Source organism: Delphinapterus leucas, chromosome 6 (genome assembly GCF_059928025.1).
Source record: "Delphinapterus leucas isolate spDelLeu-1000000601 "Yukka" chromosome 6, BTC_Dleu_Yukka2, whole genome shotgun sequence".
NCBI lineage: Eukaryota > Metazoa > Chordata > Mammalia > Artiodactyla > Monodontidae > Delphinapterus > Delphinapterus leucas.
Window position 1 is genome coordinate 28134169 of NC_143134.1, and position 19215 is coordinate 28153383.

The window sequence follows — 19215 nt, forward strand, 5'->3', positions numbered from 1 at the left end:
AAATCATGGATTAAAGGATTTTTGCTATGTAAACAATTAGTGACTTGTCTTTATTCCTAATGGCGTGTAAAGTTTTATTACTTCTGGAGTCAAAATTACTTCCTCTCTAACTCAAACAGTATTTGTAACCTCTCAGTATTTGTAACCAAAGGCCATGGGTCCTTTTGGAAAATCTCATGAAATCTCTCTCTAGAAAAATGCATGCACCCTCCACATTTGTCTGGAGTTTCGCATCCAGTTTCGGGAGGCATCCTTGGAGTTCTTTGTTGTAAGACAAGGCCCAGGTCTGCTGTGATGTACCTGTCCCCTGAGAGCTGTCAGACGGGTCCTCTCATTTGAGTTGGTTTCTAAAACCACACTGCCTGCTGTTGATGCTACTTCAGTCCTTCTCAGTTAAGTTATGAGCTATAAGCTCTTTCAGGGCAGGGACCTTATATAGTTTATTCCCCATATGAGGTAACACAGAGTCTTATACTCTGAATTGATGGAGAGAGAGCAAGTAGAAAAGATTTTTACTAGTTTAAGGAAAAAAAAAAACAGCTCCCGAGTTCTGAGATTCACAGCCTCTCCTAATCCTTGGATGGGAGCGTTTAGCTCCCTATTCCAGAGCTCTGCCCGGGTGGCTCATTAGCCCCTTGGCACCTCTGTGGTTCAGGTTCCTTATCTCACTCCTGGGAACTGGCTCTTTCTCCTGTGACTGCAGTGCTGTTAATGCCATCACTGCCCACAGCTCACCCCGCCTGAGAGCCCCCTTCTCCCCACCTCCAACCTGACATCTGACTGCATCCTACCACGTGGTAAACCAGGCAGAACTCATCGTCTCTTTCATCTGAAGGACATGCCTCTGAGAACATTAATTGCTGAAATTAATTTTTCCCCAGGTGAAGGGAGATATCAAACGACTTTGGAAAATGTGTAACTGTGAAACTGTATACAAAAGTTACAAAACAGAATTTGAGGTGGAATAATCTTCATTTTTACAGACATTTTTACTAAATGATTAGTCTTCTAAATAATTAGAAAGCTTCTATAAAATTAATATTTCTAGGTGATTTCTGTATTATATGTTACTTCCATTTTTCTATCTTAGGAAAAAAGTTTGTATATAAAGAAGAGGCACTGGTTTTTTATTTTAAAAGAGAAACTAATTAAGCGTTGTATCTAATAGCATTTTCATTTTCCTGTTTCTCCAGTTTTATAAACCTTGCTGCCCAAAGTGTGGTCTGTGGACTAGCAGTCCAGGCGTCCGCTGGGAACATGTTAGACTTGCAGAATCCCTAGCCCATGCCAGACCCCTGAATCTGCATCTCCATTTTAACCAGGGGCTTGGGGAGTTGTGTGCATATGGAAGTTTGACTAGCACTTGTCTGGGTCAGCTGGTAATAAAAGTGAATGGATAAGTTGAGAGGAGCCCTCTGTTTAAAAAAAAAAAATGAATTGATGATCTTGAAAGAAAAAAAAAACTAGTATGTGTAACATACATACAAATCACATCTGGAAGGATTCTAACTAAGATACTTGCCTAAGCCTCGGAAAATTGCAGTCTCTGAAAAAGATTTTTCAGCATGTGATTTAGGAAGAGAATTTAGATAGGTTAAAGTAGATAACCGAAAAATAGCATTTTTCATGCCATCATACATTTATCCATTCACTTATTGGAGTCCTTTGTTGTGCCTGTTATTTAGAGCCTCTTGCATTTTAATTCAAAAGATGCTTTAAAACATGCCATTGGGGCTTCCCTGGTGGCGCAGGGGTTGGGAGTCCGCCTGCCAATGCAGGGGACGTGGGTTCGTGTCCCGGTCCGGGAAGATCCCACATGCCGCGGAGCGGCTGGGCCCGTGAGCCATGGCCGCTGAGCCTGCGCGTCCGGAGCCTGTGCTCCACAACGGGAGAGGCCACAACAGTGAGAGGCCCGCGTACCAAAAAAAACATGCCATTGAATTCTAATTCATCACCCAATAAACAATTTTCAGTGATTTAAAATGTGATCAAATAATCAAATTCCATCTGGAGGATTATGGTTTCTAAGACAAAGTTATGTGTCCCTTCTCGCAGAGGACTCCCAGTTCTTTCCTCTGTGACCCTCACAGATCCTGAAGGACTTATTTGGACTTGAAGCTTTTGTGTGATGTGGGAGCACTGCCTGGAGGACGCATCTTTATTAATACATCATCATCGTGGTTAATTATTGATGCTCAGGGAAGAAAGATACAGCTCCACTGCCTGAAACAGATGATATCTGAATCCCATGTTAATCAATAGTGTCAGCCTCATCTCAAGCCCAGGGTTCTGTCGAACCACTCATGGGTGTGTTATTGTGCCAAACACTTTATCTCCTTTTCTTTTTCCTACTTAACCTGTAGGGAAATTTGCTGAACAATTAAAAGCCCTCTACTGGACACATACCACCTGCTGACCTCCAAGCATATAGTTTGCTGTGCCACAGCATGCTGTGAAATCTGCGTAACATGCTGGTGCAATAGATTATTACAATTGCTGTTTAATTAAGGCCTTGCAAGGCTCCTAAAATAAATTTTCCGTCAACTATCTTACAGCCATTGTTGCCTCTATGCCATGGATCCAGCAAAGGGAATTTCTGAATTTGACTGAGATGTACAACATGATTTGCATAAATTATTAAAATATGTTTCTTTAATTTGAATTTTAGGGACCTGTTGCAATGAGAGTGGCAAAATTAGCAATTAATCAAGGGATGGAGGTGAGTGCCTTAAGTTTGAGTTTCTTGTTGGAATAGGTAGTGGAGATTTAACTTAAATGAACCATTATTTTTTAATATTCTAAAATATAGCTGTTTCACTGCTATGATTAGTGAAAGCTACTGAGGTTCTTTTTAGCTACATCAGTGATTTCATTCTGCTTATATCTGTTGTTGCTTCAGTATCATAATCACAGAATTCATATGATGCGCTGCAGCATATGACATACTTATTATTTATGCCATTGAGTTAATAGATTTATTGGCTAGTAGTTCATAGAAAACCAAAGGAAAAGGGCATTCTGTGTATTCTCAGCACCAGTATCATATTATAAAAAAATGTTCTAAGGAGAACTTCCCGGCTCAAAGCTCCTCCTAAAGATGGAGACCATCTTTAACTTCTTGATGTGCTTTCTGCAGTGAGACACACATAAACCCTGCAGGGGGCCCTGGGGTTACTCTGGAGAGATAGTTCCAAAGGAGTGGAGGCCCCAGGACAGGGGAGAAGTAAGCAGGGCAAGGGAGCAATGCAGGTACCCATTTACATTGGGCTTTTCATTACAGCAGTTGTATTTTGGATAAATTAACTACAGGAATTTTGAAGAAAGATATTTCTTCCTTGCAGACCCAAAGCCACTATGTTTTCCTGGCCTTCACAGCAGTAAAAAGAGGTTAAATATGTTAGTAATAAATACATTTTTAAAAATTTACAAAGTATTTGGTTTTTAAAAATTCTTACATAGTAATAACAATGCTGGGACTTCCCTGGTGGTGCAGAGGTTAAGAATCCGCCTGCCAATGCAGGGAACACGGGTTCGAGCCCTGGTCCGGGAAGATCCCACATGCTGTGGAGCAACTAAGCCTGTGCGCCACAACTACTGAGCCTGCGCTCTAGAGCCCGCGAGCCACGACAACTAAGCCTGCGTGCTACAACTACTGAAGCCCACGCGCCTAGAGCCCGTGCTCCGCAACAAGAGAAGCCATCGGCAATGAGAAGCCCGTGCACCACAACGAAGAGTAACCCCCGCTCGCCGCAGCTAGAGAAGACCCATGCGCAGCAACGAAGACTCAACACAGCCAAAAATAAAATAAATAAAATGAATTAATTAAAAAAACTTCTCTAAAAAGAGAAAATAGTAACAATGCTAATAGCAAAAACCTTATATGACCCTAACTATGTGCCAACCCAATGTATAGCTTATGTAGTTTATAAAGACTTCACCTAGATTAACTCATGTGATCCTCACAATAACCCCATTTGGTACATACTGTAATTATCTCCCTGTTCAGATACACTAATCCGAGGCAAGAGAGGTTAAATAACCTGGGTAACCAAGGTTACACAGCTCCCATATGGTAGAGTCAGAATTTGAACCCAGGCAACCTGGTTCCAGAGTTTCTCGTGCTGGTCATACTTCTGATTTGCTGTATTACATCAAAGAATTCTGTTCTTTTGGAATAAAGTTATTAAATTTGAATTTATATTTATGAGTATACCATATTTTAAAAAGTAATTCTTGCTGAAATGAATTCTATTTTTATCCTCAGGTCGATTTAGTAACAGGATTAGCCATAGAAGAAGCTTGTTATGCTCAGGTATGTAATACAACCACAAATTCAATGCAGATACCCCTTACCTTCTGTATAAGTCAACTAAATTATATATCACTGAACCATGATATATATACACTATTAAAAAATCATACAGATGGGTTGAAATTATTTATTTCTGCTGTTTGACTGTTACCAGCTCTTATGACTGATTTTGTTCCACATACTAATGACTCCTGTCTATGTAATTTAGAAAATGCTTAGAACAGTTAAGTTAGTACCATTTGTGCTGTAGCTGTCTCTCTGGCTCATGTTGTGTTTTCTGGGTGTGGTCTTGAACCCTCACTCCAGGGTAGAGAGGTGTGAAGACGGCAGCTGTGAGCACGTGCCTCCAGGAAACATCAGTATTTGAGACTCATTGGCTTTTCCTGACGTTCTGAGCCTTTCCTCCTACCCACTGAAAGTTCACTAGTTTGATTACATATACAGTTTTCTTTTTTGTACACAAATTAATAGGGCTTTTTATAGAGGAACAAATCTTCCTTCCTCCCTTCGTTTCTTCCATCCTTTTTTTTTTTTTTACTTGCTGTACACAGGCCCCTCACTGTTGTGGCCTCTCCCGTTGTGGAGCACAGGCTCCGGACGCGCAGGCTCAGCGGCCATGGCTCACGGGCCCAGCCGCTCCGCAGCATGTGGGATCTTCCCGGACCGGGGCACGAACCCACGTCCCCTGCATTGGCAGGCGGACTCCCAACCCCTGCGCCACCAGGGAAGCCCCTTCCATCCTTTTTAAAATGAAAGATACTTTAGGTGCTTGTTTTAAGGCATCTAAAGTAGCAAAAGAGTTTTGTTCTACCTTTTCTGAGAATTGGAAACTGTGTCAGCTCCCGTTTAAGCATGGCAGTATCATGAATTAGGAGCAATAGCTAGAGTGTTACTCTGTGCCTGGTCTGTATATATAAATTACCACCTGTCATTGATGAGCACATACCATGAATGAACTAAATTACAAACCTCTTACAAATGGACAACCTCAGAGTCTGAAGAAAAAATTTAAAAGCATATTTGGCCACATCTTATCAAATGTAACAGGAATCATACAAAGTATTCCATCAGACCACAATGGAATTAAACTAGTAGTCAATCACAGAAAGATAGATGGAACCCCACCTATTAATGGTGAGATGTAATCTTTTTAGTAAGGTTAAGCAGTATACTTCTAAATAACATTTGTCAAAGAGAAAGTCTCAAGAGGAATTAAAATATATTTTGAACTAAATCAAAAGGAAAATACAACTTATCAAAATTTGTGGGAATATATGAAAAACAATGTTTAGAGAGAAACTTATAGCATTAAATATGTATATTAGAAAAGAAAAAGGATCTAAAATCAATAATAACTTTGCACTTTTCAAAAGTGGAAAAAGAAGATCAAATTAAATCCCAAATCAGAAGAATACAAATAATACTTTAGAGCAGAAATCAGTGAAATTGAAAAAGGGGAAACAATAGATAGAAAACAAAACCAAAAGTTGGTTCTTTGTAAAGATCTATAAAATTGACAGACTTCTAGTCAGGATAATCAATGAAAAAGGAAGATAAAAATTATATCAGAAATGCAAGAAAGATTATTACTACTGATTCTATGGACATTGAAAGGATAAAGGAATACTGTGAACTATATATGCCCACAAATCTGATAACCTAGATGAAATGGACCAATTCCTTGAAAGACAAAATATACCAAAATTTATCCAAGGAGAAATATAATATGAATAGTCCTATGTTTGTTGTAGAGATTAAATCAATAATTAACAAACTTCCGAAATAGGAAGCACCCGGCGCTGATGGTTTCACTGGTGAATTCTACCAAACATTTAAGGAAGAAATTACACCAATTATCTACAATCTTTTCCAGAAAATAGAAGCAGAAGGAATACTTCCTAACTCATTCCATGAGGACGGTATTAGCCTGATAACAAAACTAAAGACATTACAAGAAAGGAAAACTACAAACCATTATCTCTCATGAACATAGATATAGAAATCCTCAACAAAATATTAGCAAGCTGCCTCCAACAATATATAAAAGGAATTATATGCCACAACCAAGTGAGATTTTTTCCCAGATATGCAAGGCTTGTTCAACACTCAAAAATCAGTTAATATAATTCATCATATCAACAGGCTAAAGAGGGAACTCTGGTGAAAGAAATCACAATTTAAACAAATAGATATCCCAGGGGCTTCCCTGGTGGCGCAGTGGTTGAGAGTCCGCCTGCCAATGCAGGGGACACGGGTTCGTGCCCCGGTCCGGGAAGATCCCACATGCCGCGGAGTGGCTGGGCCCGTGAGCCTGCGCGTCCGGAGCCTGTGCTCTGCAACAGGAAAGGCCACAACAGTGAGAGGCCCACATACCGCAAAAAAAAAAAAAAAAAAAAAGAAAAGAAATATCCCATATCCATGGATAGTAAGACTCAATATTATTAAGATGTCACTTCTTCCCAACTTGATCATAGATTCAATGCAATCCCAATAAAAATTCCAGAAAGTTATTTTCTTAATATTGGCAAACCAGGTCTAAAGTTTATATGGAAAGTCCAAAGACCCAGATTAGCCAACACACTATTAAAGAACAAGGTTGGAGGAATGACACTACTTGACTTCAAGACTTACAATAAAGCTACAATAATCAAAATAGCAAAAGAAAAGACACATAGATCAATGGAACAGAATAGGGAGCCCAGAAGTAGATTCATACAAATATAGTCAACTGATCTTTGACAAAAGAGGAAAGGCAATTCAATGAAGAAAGGATAGTCTTAAAAAGGAATAGTACTGAAGCATCTGGACATTCAACTACAAAAAAAAAAAAATTCTAGACACTGACCTTACACCCTTCACAAAAATTAACTCAAAATGGGCCATAGACCTACATGTAAAATGAAAAACTATAAAACTTCTTGAAGATAATATAGTAGAAATTCTAGGTGACCTTGAGTTTGGCCATGGCTTTTTAGATATAACACCAAAAGTGTAATTCATTAAAGAAAAAATTGATGTTTGACTTTATTAAGATTAACTTCTACTCTGCAAGAGAAACTGTGAAGAGAATGAAAAGACAGGCCGCAGACTGGGAAAAATATCTTTGCAAAACATATATCTGATAAAGGACATGTATCCAAGACATACAAAGAGTTTTTAAAACTCAACAGTAAGAAAATAACCCATTAAAAACTGGGTATAAGGTCTGAAGAGATACCTCGCCAAATTAGATGTACAGATGGCAAATAAGCATAGGTAAATATGCTCCACATCATATGTCATTAAGAAATGCAAATAAAAACAAGATACCGCAGTTTGGCCATTTCTTACATAGTCTTACTACATGATCTAGCAATCATGTTGTTACATATTTATCCAAATGAGTTGAAAACTTGTGTCCATGCAAAAGCCTACACACCGGTGTTTATAGCAGCTTTATTCCTAATGGCAAAACTTGGAAACAACCAAGATGTCCTTCAGTAGGTGAATGGATAGACGGTAGTACATGTATAAGTGGGGTGTTATTCAGCAATGAAAGGAAATGAGCTATCCTACCAGGAAGAGACAGGAAGGAACCTTAAATACATATTACTAAATGAAGGATTTCAGTCTTAAAAGCCTGCATACTATATGATTCCAACTATATGACATTCTGGAAAAGACAGTGGGGTGGTGGATAAGGGATGACTAGGTGGCACATTAGGGATGTTGAGGGTAGTGAAACTATTCTTTGTGATAATGTAATGGTAGATACATGACATTATGCATTTGTCAAAACCCATGGAATATCCCTAATGTAAACTATGGACTAGTCAATAATATTGTGTTAATATTGGCTCATTAGTTGTAACAAATGTATCACATTAATGCAGGATGTTAATAATAGGGGAAACAGTGGGGGGGGCTTGAGGGAGTGTATGGGAACTCTGAACTTTCTGCTCAGTTTTTTGGTAGACCTAAAATTGTCTAAAAAAAAATAAAGTCAATTTTATTCAAGTACATTTGAAATGGGAAAAAAAAGCATCTTAGAGTTAGAATGATAAATTTGGTCACATAATTTAAATTGTTCAAATGATTTCAAAATTTTAGATTGTCTTCCAATTAGTTTCCTTAGTTAAAGCTTATTAAACTTTTACAATTGTCTTTATTGTTTGGCATAGATAACAATGTTTTGCTTCTCTTAGACTATTCCAACAAAAGACAGACTTGAAGGTCTTCTTGCTTTTAAAGAGAAAAGGACCCCTCGTTATAAAGGAGAGTAGAAGAAAGAGAAATCTTTAAAATGCCAGTGTAATAAATATACTTCTGGAAGTATCTTTCAGATTCACGTATGCCTCAGCATCTGGAATCCCAGCGACCAAAGTGAAGAGCGAGTTATCCATATACTGAATTAAGTATCTGGAGTGGACCCCTGTGTGTACTTGTTCAAATGTATATCGTCATTTTCATTCAGATTTATAAAGCTAATAGTGTATACTGTCAAAAACGCCAATTCAAAATTAGGTATACATTTTTAAATACCTCCTGCATATGAAGCTTTCTGTTCTTAATTTTTCTTCATGTGAATAATTTATATATTGCACACGCTAGGAAAAAATATTGATTGTATGTCTCCTGTGCTACAGTATGAAAATAAAATTATTTCCATGTACCAAAAATGTGAAGTTATACCAAATAAAGTTTTCAAGGGATTGTACACATGCACCCACACACATACATCTCATACTGAAAAAGGAGCTGATAGAATTCTGAGTGAAAATTATCAAATATATGTAAAATTAGTGAAAAGAAAACGTGGAAATTTTTCTCTTACCCCATTTTTTTGTATTGAGTAAATCATTGCATGTTGGATTTTAGAAGAAACCACCTTTCCATTGCTGATTCTGTCAGGTGACCTCTTTATGTAGTCAGTCTTAGAATACAGTATGGATGGTGGAGAATTAATCCAGTCAGAGACTGGGACCAAAGGCCTTGTGGAGGCCAACTGGAGGCCTGGAACTGTTGTACCTGTAAGCCCTCCTAGCAAGTGGCCTGGCCCCCTGGCCTAACCCAGAAATAAAATGGTGCAGCTGGGCTTCCTTGGTGGCGCAGTGGTTGAGAGTCTGCCTGCCGATGCAGGGGACACGGGTTCGTGCCCCGGTCCCGGAAGATCCCACATGCCGCGGAACGGCTGGGCCCGTGAGCCATGGCCGCTGAGCCTGCGCGTCCGGAGCCTGTGCTCCACAACGGGAGAGGCCACAACAGTGAGAGGCCTGCGTACCGCAAAAAAAAAAATGGTGCAGCCAAGGTTGGCCCTTAGAAGTGGCTTCGTCCTGGATTAAGGGTGAAGTGAAGCCTGTTTTCTGCTTCCTTCTCCCAAGCTGTTTGCAGCTGATTTCAGTAAGGAAAGGAGGTGAACACATCACCCCTCTCTCCCCGTTCTAACAAACAGCATGCCTTTCTACCCCTGGCCAGGTAAGCAACTGGAAATGGAGGAGCTCCAGGGGTATGTGAGTTTATATAGCCTTGCCTGCGGGACAGATAGGAAGTGTGTGGGAAATACCTGTAGAATTCAGTGTGCAAAAGGGAGCGGAACAGCACAGCTCCCTGAACGAATTTGGGCTAGCTTTATTTTGTGTTCATTTGATCAAACCACACTGCCTTTTGAGGCTGCATCCAGGGCTGAGTCCAGCAGTGCTGGAGAAGTCCCCCTTTTCCAGGACCCACGCCTGCTATTTTCCAGCTCCAGGGGTCCCCCACTGTCCCCAAACGCTGCAGCTGTGCTTCATTGCAGTGAAGTCAAGTTCGACACATGGGTGACTGCCTGTTTCATGCATTCCCATGCTCTGCACCACAGCCTCCTTGCTCTTTAAAGGATATAGACTTGGAATTTGTTAAATCACAGAAACTTCTGTTTTTTAATTTGAGAAATTGAACTCTTAATCTCAATTCTAAAATCCTTGAAAGAGGTAAGCGTGGACTTAACCTCAGCTGATGGGCACCGTGCCAGGGGGCAGGCCTGCTTACTATGCGCGTCCTTGTACTACAGCAAGTGCTGTGCTCTTTGTCACCTTTGCTGCTGACACTGTGCAGACTATGATGTTTGCTCAGCTGATCGCCATCATATGAAAGGAGCTTATTAAAATTTACATTGGGCTCTGTGGTGATTGTATCTGGTGGTGTGTACACTTTGCTGATAAACTTGTACCATTCATTTCCTGCAGGATAATTTGCAAATAAAGTGCTGGTCCTTGTTTTCATGATCCTTCAGATGTTTCAGGACCCCTTGGCTCTGTCCGTGACATGTGCAAATTCCACTTCCATTCTGAGTAGGAAATAATTATGTTCATGGGGAAAAATATTGAGTGTGCTGAGTGACTCGTCTCTCCTAACTTGGATTCGGAGTCTGCTGCTGATTGAACACCATTTAATTTCCTAACAAGTTCTGATTAAGTCCCTGGAGTGATTAAGTCAATGGAGTGTATCTGAAAGCAAAGACCTCATCCTGTAGTCACTTCAACGTGTCTGCCCAGCTGTCTGTATAGATGTTTGCCTTTCCCTTGGTTTTCTCTTCAGCAGGGCAGTCTTGCTGGGGGGTGGTCCTAACACACCCCATGGGTCAAAGCCCAGTGACTGGGTGCTGGCGGGGGTGGGGAGGGTGCTCATCCCTGAGGGAGTGCCTGCACCAGCACGTGGGCCAGCAGCTCGTTTTGTTTTCCTCCAGGGCTTGGAGTGTTTTCGAGTCCTTACACTGAAACCACATGATGCAAGCTGGTAACACAGTGGATGTATCCATATGTTCAGATGAGTTAAAGGCGACCAAGAGGGAGGATGATTAACCGGGCACACTTACAGTTCAGGGGAAAAATATTTCATTTTACCTCAGAGCAGGAGACCTACTAGTCTTGAGGTAATGTAGCGTTGGTTAATTTATAACTTATCTCTGAAAGAAAGAGAGGTCTCCAAGTGACAGAGACTCTGAGTCGAGAGGACTTGTAATCATGGCCAAAAGAAGACTCAGATTTCCTGTGATTCATTTTCTGTGATTTAAAGGGTCATTTCCAGTTTGTGTTGTTTTCAATAAAAAATAGACATGGTTTTCCTGGGATTTTTTTCCCCTCTAGCTGTCAAGAAATCTGGCTTGTCACACAGTTGTTACTTTTCTGACGGTACTTAGAATAGCACTCTGGACATGGACTAGGGTAGTGGGGTGTCATTTCATGTATACCATACTTACAGAAAATGCTTAATTTTCATATGGACTCATAGCTGGCTACCCATTGACCCTTTTCCTCACTTAATCTTAACTCTCTCTTCTGGTTAAGTGAGGCCCTACATTTGCTCTGATTTGGGGTCCAAAAATCCTGGCATGCAGGCAGACTTAAATGTTTAATCCTGCCGTTATTATTTGTTTACTTACCTAGTTAAATAATGTATGTCAGCATTTATTGGGCTTTATCAAAAGACAGTAGAAATTTTCTTATATTTAACAAGAATGTGTACATGTGTCACAAAAGAAAAAATAGAGCAGTTTAAAGTTACTTGGTAATATTTTGGTAAAATGAGAGCCACTCTTCTGCATAGATGAGATGCTACAGACTGTGGTTGGGGGTATTTTGGCAGATAGGGGGATCAAACACTCTGCTCAAAATATTTGTGGGTCTCAAGCCCTAAAAACTCACTGTTTGAAATGCCTTTTCTTTGGGAACCTCCCAAAATTCAGTTACCCCTCAGAGGGATAGCTCCTAATCAAACAATTCGGTGTGCCATATTTCTCAAACCAATCCTCAGGGCAGTGTGAGCCAGCTGGGCACCTGACAGAATAAAGGACCCCAAGGACAGACCAAGACATGCACCTCTCAAGTGGTCAGAGCCAGCCCTCATGACAGTCGTCCACACACCAGCTTAAAGGAGGCAAGGTAGGAATATAGCCCTTCCTCAGCTGACAATTCCCTGGAACCAGCAAAGTGAGCTCATAGCCACCAGCATGTCAATCCTATCTTAAAAGTATAGAAAACACAGTATTATATGTTTTGATCACGAGAACATTTTGACAATATCATTGAAGATACTAATGTGAATACAATGAGAGAATCAGGGTCGGGTATTGTTATGATGATAATGACTACCATTTATGAAGCCCTAAATACTGCCAGGTGTTTCCATGCGCTATTGTATTTACTCTTCTTCATAGCATCCAGGAAAGAAGAGGCACTGGTTACTCCTGGGATCTAGAGCAGGAGGCTGGAGCATAGCCTGATTACAGGTGGGTGGCGGAGTCAGGAATTGAACCTGGAGCTGTTGACCTGTCATTACTCTTAAGCCTGAAAACAGCTGAACAACACAGCCAAAGGCTACCGATACATGTGTATGTCAACCTTTGCCCAGATTGGTTCTAGTTTTCTCATGACTTGGCAAGAGATAGTGTGCGTATCGAATGATCTGATGATGGGCAGGCAGTGTGACAGTTACAGCGATGCCTGCTTTGTGTCTCCTTTAAACCAAGCCCTTTGCCTGCATGTTCACATCCAATACTCAAAAAAACTTAGGAAATGGGTTTGTCATTTTCTAGCTTATGAAGCTGAGGCCAGAGTTGGATTTGTGTCAGGCATTCTGAATTCAGAGCCCCGACGTTCATCACGACACCTGGAGAATACAGAGCCAATCTTGGCAGCTGTGAGGAGTGAGTCTGAGGACTCATGTTTGATAGGGATATCCATCAGAAAGGAAGCATGTGTGGGTGAAGAGCACCCCATGCTTCTTTTGGGGAAGCATAACGTGCATCTTGCTCTATTCTGCACTGGTCAGGCTCACCGAGAGTCTTGTATTCACTTCTCAATGTCACAGTTCCAGGTGGCTGTAGATTCCCTCTGTGCTTTTCTGGAAAGCACACAGGAGTTCTTTTTTGTTGTTGTTGTTATATTTTTTGGCTGCGTTGGGTCTTCATTGCGGCACACGGGATCTTTGTTGAAGCATGCGGGATCCTTTGTCGTTAGAGTGCGAGGTCAGTTGGGGGTCTGTTCAGGTTTCTCTCTAGTTGCAGCGCTCGGGCTTCTCTCCAGTCACACAGGTGTTCTTTGCCCAAGTTTCAACTCTTCCGAAACCAGTGATGAGACCAGGTAAAGCATCTCCTCCCTCTGAGCCTTGTTTCTTCATCTGTAAAGGGATCGTAGTCATTTGTGATAACTGCAAAGACAGACTGGATGTGTCCAGGCAAAAGGGCTTTGGAATCAGTAAGGTCACCTTCTACAGACGTGGTGGTGATGTTTTACTAGTTTCATGTTTCGGAAGAGAACTGCTGAGACAGGGAGGTGGGTCTCACAACGACGTCCAGTTTGGGGCCATGTTCAGGAACCTGGGCGTTCACTGAGGAGACAAGAGGTCAGGGGAAACCTGGTGGCTGTCTTTTTTAGGACCACAGTGTGAAACTGGAACCTTCGAGGCTGCCAGGGGCCAGAAGAAGCCACACAGGCCCCCCACTCCCAAAACCTCTCTTCTGCTCTGCTCTGCGTCTGTCCACAAACAGAGATGAGGGCTATGGTCAGTAGGGGAAGCTGCTTCCACTCTCCCAGGACCAGGAGCAGCTCCCTGACACTGAGGTTGAAGCAGAAAGTGGGCAAGGGGGTGGGACAGAGGACAGTTCCTCTAACTCATCTCTGTCCCTGAAGTCATCCAGATGGCACCCCTTCAGTTCCCACATGGGCTGAATAGATGGGAAATACATGGCTGCAGAGGCAGCTCACTTGTTGGGCTGGGTCATAAAGAAGCACAGAAAGCAGTAATCTGCTTAAGTGGGACTGTGGTTAATAACAACTCTGGTCCTTGGGATAATCCATAGTTTAAGCAGTAGTTCTTTTAATATTTTAAGAAAAATTATGCTTAGGCCTGAATGCCATGTTTATGGGACCAATTTTGAGGGGTGGGAAGGAAGGATTGCCCATTTTCTCATCACCCTGTTGGCTTTCACATGGCTGCCTGGTGGCCTCCCTGTCACAGAGGAGATGCTGGAGGATGCAGCCACTGTGGCAAGTGAGCCGTGACCAGGCCAGGAACAAGGTGGGCTGCCTGCACCATCCGCTCCCCACATCTCACTGCCAAGTTTCGGTCCTAATACATTTCCAAAGACTGCCCGTCCTATGTTTTCCAACACATTTTCCAAACACATTCACATCACACACTCGTGAACCCATTTCACAGAGTGGGGCCTGAACTCTTCTGAGAGAAATAGTAAAATCACCATGGCACTGAGTGACAGCTCGGGAGGGAACTGTGTTCTTTTAGTTGTGATGTTCACAGGCCAAGGTTTCGGAGGAATTGGAAGATGGGCAAATGTACTTCTTGACCTTTCTGAAAATAGTCTGAGTCACTTTCACTTTCAGCCTCCGAAGCATGTTAAATGAATCCTTTGTGCAGTTTACAGAAAGTGAAGAGCAGTTTGGCAACCGAGAAAAGCTCCAACTCCTCAGCCTCTCCTACACTGAGTAACATTTCTTTTGAGTTGTCTATTAACACTGTTCTGAAACAGACTTTTTACGAAGCCTAGAACTTGCTCATGAGTGGCCCTAATTTGAGTGCTTTAAAAATACAAGAAATGTGTGATGCGCCACAAAACACAGGAAATGACAGCCCACATCTGACTTGGTGGAAAGAAATTGTAATTATTGGAAAGGTGTAATTGGTATATTTATTCGTATTACCTGTCAGTGACTATGAGATGTTTGCAGAACACGAACAGAAGTCTGCACATAACATGAAAGGTACTTTCTTTTGCTCTGGTCTTTGTGGGAATGTGTATGTGACTTGTGATTGTCCAACCACTCTTCTAAAAAGACTGACCATCCACAGGCCTGGTACTCCTGAGTTCAGGTAGAGTGCGTGAGCTCTCATTCGCTATGTGTGTATTAAAACAAAAAAGTTCACCTGTGTAGATCTGAAAATATATGTTGAATTTCCTGAAAAACTCGATAGACCTGACATTTTTAATCTACCCCAGGATAAGCTAGTCTTAGAAAGTGAATGTGAGGAGGAGTGTGGTGTTTAAGAGAACCAGGGAAGGGAGTCAGCCAAGTCCTGGCCTGGACCAGTCCTACCTGGCCGTGACGCAGAATGGAGGGAGGCCACATCTATAAGAAAAGAAAGACCTCATCTTGTCTATTCATTAACCTGAGGGCAGGGATTCTCGAAGCTGCTGGCACCTGGAAAAAGTACTCAAGATATATTTTGGGACTCCATTCCATAACTTCTGAATTGATTCTGTGTTTGGGGCCCTAAAATTGCTATTGAGATAAAAGCCACCTTGGTAAAATTTTTTTTTTTTGAGCTATAATTCACGTACAATAAAAGTCACCCTTTCAATAAAAAAAAAAAAAGTCACCCTTTCTACTGTACACGTCAGTGGTTTTAGTATATTCACAGAGTTGTACAACCATGACCACTGTCTAATTGTAGATATTTTCATCACACCACAAAGAAGCTCTGTACCCATTACCAGTCAACCCCGATTGCCCCTCCCCCAGCCCCTAGCAATCACTATTCTACTTTCTGTCTCTGGATTTGCCTACTTTAAATATTTCATATAAATAGAATTATACAAGATATAGCCTTCTAATGTCTTGCTTTTTTCACTCAGCATAATATTTTCAAGGCATATCCATGGTGTAACATGTATCAGTACTTCATTTCTCCTTATGGCTGAAAATATTCCACTTTATGTATATACCACATTTTTTTTATCCGTTCATCAATTGGTGAACATTTGGGTTGCTTCCATTTTTTGGGCTATTATAAATAATGCTGTTATGAGCCTATCTGTACAACTATTTGTTGGGATATATATTATCACTTCTCTTGGGTATATACCTAGGAGTGGAATAAAACAACTTTATGTTTAACTTTTTGTTTACAACTTTATGTTTAACTAGGGCATAAAACAACTTTATGTTTAACTTTTTGAGGAACTACGAAACTGGTTTCCAGAGTGGCTGCATGATTTTACAATCCTACCAGCATATATGAGGGTTCTAATTTCTCTACATTCCACCAACACTTGTTATCGGCCTTTTTGTTTATAGCCATCCTAGTGGGTGTGAAGTAGTATCTCATTGTGCTTTTGATTTGCATTTCCCTAGGGACTAATGATATTGAACATCTTTTCATGTGTTTGTTGGCCATTTATATATCTTCTTTGGAGAAATGTCCATTCAAACCCTTTACCCATATTTAATGGGGTTATGTGTCATTTTATTATTGAGTTGTAAGTGTTCTTTATATATTCTGGATATAAGTCCCTTATTGGATATGTGATTTGTAAGTAAGTCTTTCTTCTGTGGGTTGCCTTTTCACTTTCTTGATGGTGTCCTTTAACCATTGCAAAGTTTTAAATTTTGATGAAGTTTGGTTTATCAATTTTTCCTTTTGTCTGTGCTTGTGGTATCATATCTAAGAAACCATTGCCAATACAAGGTGGTGAAGATCTAAGTTTTTGTCCAAGAGTTTTATAGTTTTAGCTTTTACATTTAGATTTTTGATCCACATTGGTTAATTTTTGTATACCATGTAAGACCCAACTTCCTTTTTTGTATATTGATATCCAGTTGTCCCAACACTCTTGTTGAAAAGACTGTTCTTTCCTCCATTGTATTATCTTGGTAACCTTGCCAAAACTAAGTTAACCGTAATGTAAGGGTTTATTTCTAAACTCTCAATTCTATTTCATTGTCTCTCCTTACGCCATCATCTATTCATTTGATCATGTGGTTACTGTTTTTTATTCTGTTGATATGGTTATTACATTGACTTATTTTCAGATGTTAAACCAACCTTGCATTCCTGGGATAAATTGCTTGGTCATGGTGTATACCCCCCTTTTTTTTTTTATGTTGCTGGATGTGGCTTGCTAGTATTTTGTTCAGGATTTTGGGGTCTATGTTAATAAGGAATATTATTGTGTGGTTTTCTTTTCTTGTGATGTCTTTGACTTTGACTGGTTTGGATGTCAGCATAATACTGGCTTCATAGAATGATTTAGAAAGTGTGAAAGTGTTCCCTTCTTCCTCCTCTCTTCCTCCCTCTCCTCCCCCTCCTGTCAGATGTTAATAGCTCCCCTGAGGTATTCACATCTGCAACTATTATTGTTGAATTGTGTATTTCTCCCTTCAATTCTGTTAGTTTTGCTTCATTTATTTTGGACTCTGCTGTTATGCGTATATATTTATAATTATTATGTCTTGATGGATTAACACTTTTATCATAATAAGATGTGCTTCGTTATCTATAGTAACTGTTTTTATCTTAAAATCTGGTTTGTCTGATACTAGTGTAGACACTCCAACTTTCTTTTGGTTGTTCTTTGCATGGCATATTTTTCCTATCATTTTGCTTTCAACCTACTTATATCTTTGAATCTAAAGCATGTCTCTTGTAGACAGCACAAAGTTGGATTATATTATTTTAATTCATTCTGCTCCTTCTGCCTTTTGATGGAGTTTAACCATTTATATTTAATGTAATTATTGATAAGGTAGTATTTACATCTGCCATTTTGCTATTTGTTTTCTACGTGTCACGTCTCTTTTTTCTCTCTTACTTCTTTGTGTTTAACAGATACTTTCTAGTGTACCATTTTAATTCCCTGGCCATTTCATTTGCTGTATATATCTTTGGACTTGTTTTCTTAATGGTTTTTTGGGGAAGTACAATTACCATCTTAACTTATAAATCTATTTTGGATTGATACCGACTTAATTCCAACAGTGCATAAAAACTTTGCTCTAATGTAGCTTTGTACCCTTCCCTCCCTCTGTGCTATTATTATCATATAAATTAAATCTTTATGCATTACAAATCTGTGAGAATAGCTTTATAATGATTAATTTATGCAGTTGTCTTTGAATTCCAATTGGAGGGAAAAAGTTACAAATGAAGAATACATTTCTACTGTCTTTTATGTATGTAATTAACTTTATCAGTATACCTCATTTTTTTCATGTGGATTTGAATTACTCTCTAGTGTCCTTTCATTTCAACCTGAAGGCCTCCCTTTATAATATTTATTATAAGAAAGTTCTGCTAGTGACAAATTCTCTATGTTTTTGTTTGTCTTGGAATATCTTAATTTTTCCTTCATTTTTGAAGTGTAATTTTGTTAGACATAGGGTTATTGGTTGACAGTCTTTTTTTTCGGCACTTTGAATATGTCATGCCACTGCCGTTTGGCCTTTATGGTTTCTGATGAGAAATTAGCTGTTAATCTTATTGAGAACCCCTTGTAAATGGCAAGTTCCTTCTCTCTGGCTACTTTCAGGATTCTCCGGCTTTGGCACATATTATAATGTGTTTTGGTGTGGATCTCTTTGAGTTGATCCTAACTGGATTTCATTGAGCTTTTTGGATGTGTAGTTCATGTCTTTTGTCAAATTTGAGAAGTTTTTGGTCATTATCTCTTTAAATATTCTTTCTGTCCCTTTCTGTCCTCTCCTTCTGGAACTCTCATTATATATATATTAGTACATTTGATGATATCCCACAGGTCTTTGAGAGTCTGTTCATTTTTCTTTGATATTTTTCTCTCTACTTTTCAAATTTGATGATTTCTATTGATACGTTTTCAAGCTTACTGATTCCTCTGCTGTGTCAAAACTGCTCTTGAGACTGTGTAGGGAATTTTTTGTTTCAGTTTATATTTTTGACTTTAGAACGGTTCTTTAGTTCCCTTTTTACAATATCTCTTTATTAAGTGTCCTTGATTGGTGAGACATTGTTCTCATACTTCCATTCTCTGAACATATTTAAAAGAGCTGATTTAAAATCTTTTCTAGTAAGTTCAGAGTCTTGGCTTTTTCAGGGACACTTCCTACTTGTTGCTTCTTTTCCTTGTATTGGTCACACTTTCTTATTTCGTTGCATGTCATAATATCTTGTTGAAT

At 39.9% G+C, this 19215-nt stretch overlaps 1 protein-coding gene across 6 annotated transcripts in view; it reads left to right on the top strand.

Moving 5' to 3' along the window:
- Positions 1–10561, top strand: part of AUH (AU RNA binding methylglutaconyl-CoA hydratase) — a 162537-nt gene extending 151976 nt beyond the window's left edge. For 4 of the 6 annotated variants that reach the window (XM_089912909.1, XM_089912906.1, XM_022560700.2 and 1 more), the window contains 3 exons: positions 2669–2719; positions 4265–4312; positions 8497–10561. In XM_089912909.1, coding sequence (XP_089769035.1) covers positions 2669–2719; positions 4265–4312; positions 8497–8574 — 177 coding nt within the window. In that variant the 3' untranslated portion in view covers positions 8575–10561. The remainder of the gene's footprint in view (positions 1–2668; positions 2720–4264; positions 4313–8496) is intronic. The other 2 variants (XM_022560701.2, XM_089912907.1) reach the window with 2 other exon arrangements.
- The last annotated feature ends 8654 nt before the right edge of the window (positions 10562–19215 follow it).